The 972-nt window shown below is 40.9% G+C and overlaps 1 protein-coding gene across 1 annotated transcript in view; it reads left to right on the forward strand.

Annotated features, from left to right (window-relative positions):
* Window positions 1–119: 119 nt before the first annotated feature.
* Window positions 120–972, forward strand: part of CT55 (cancer/testis antigen 55) — a gene marked incomplete at both ends in the record, with an annotated part of 9,213 nt that continues 8,360 nt past the window's right edge. The window contains one exon of the mRNA XM_010832149.1: window positions 120–304. Coding sequence (XP_010830451.1) covers window positions 120–304 — 185 coding nt within the window. The remainder of the gene's footprint in view (window positions 305–972) is intronic.

The raw sequence follows: 972 nt of genomic DNA on the forward strand, positions 1-972 counted from the left end.
GCATTGGCAGGCAGTTTCTTTACTACTGAGCCACCTGGGAAGCCCATCTTCCTCTGGTAGGGCTTCATTATAATGTGTCTTTGCTTTGGAGAATAATGAAACCTTTACTCATTTCTTAGGTCACACCAAGTCAAAAACTGTACAAGGAGTCGTGACAAAGTTCTGTAGTAACTATGGCTTGATCGATGAGTTGATCTACTTCAGCGGTGATGTTGTGACTGGCAATGTGCTTCTGAAAGTTGGGCAAAAGGTTACTGCAGTTGTGGAGGAAAATAAAACATCTCATGGATTGAAAGCAATCAAAGTAAGATAAGTTTGGGAACTGTCTCTTTTCCTGGGGGGATTCCAACCTTGTTTATATTTAGTCAACCTGTCTGAGCAGTGGTTAGGACTTGGCGCTTCCACAGCAAGGGGTCCAGTTTCAATCCCTGGTTGGGGAACTAAGATCCCAAAAGCCACTCAGTGTGGACAAATAAATAAACTCTAAAAAATAAATAAACTCTAAAAATAAATATTTATATTTTTGCTTTTAGGATAATTTAAACCATTGTCAACGTATTTATATATTTATATATAATGTGTTCCAACCAGTTTTGTCTCCTACTGTAACTGAGTCCAAGCTCATTCTACTCATCCCATGACAGGCCAGTAAGTCTAGAAAAAAGGTGTTGGGGCAAGGAAAATTGACTTTATTTGAAAGGCAAGCAAACCGAGAAGATGGCAGACTAATGCCCTAAGGAACGATTGTAATTCAGAGTAGAATTCAAGTTTCTTTCATGCTAGGGAAGAGGGGGAGCAGTGTGCCTAATCAGCTCGTGGACATCCTTCTGATTGTTTGGTGATGAGGAACTGGGTGGTATTTCAGAAGTCAACATTGTTAACCTTACGGTTCCAACTGGTCTGAGGTCTATGTGCTGGTGGTCAGCATGCAATTAACTTCTTCCAGCTGGTGGGGGTTTCAGTATCTGCCAA

This window comes from Bison bison, unplaced genomic scaffold (genome assembly GCF_000754665.1).
Source record: "Bison bison bison isolate TAMUID 2011002044 unplaced genomic scaffold, Bison_UMD1.0 scf7180017860434, whole genome shotgun sequence".
Classification (NCBI taxonomy): domain Eukaryota; kingdom Metazoa; phylum Chordata; class Mammalia; order Artiodactyla; family Bovidae; genus Bison; species Bison bison.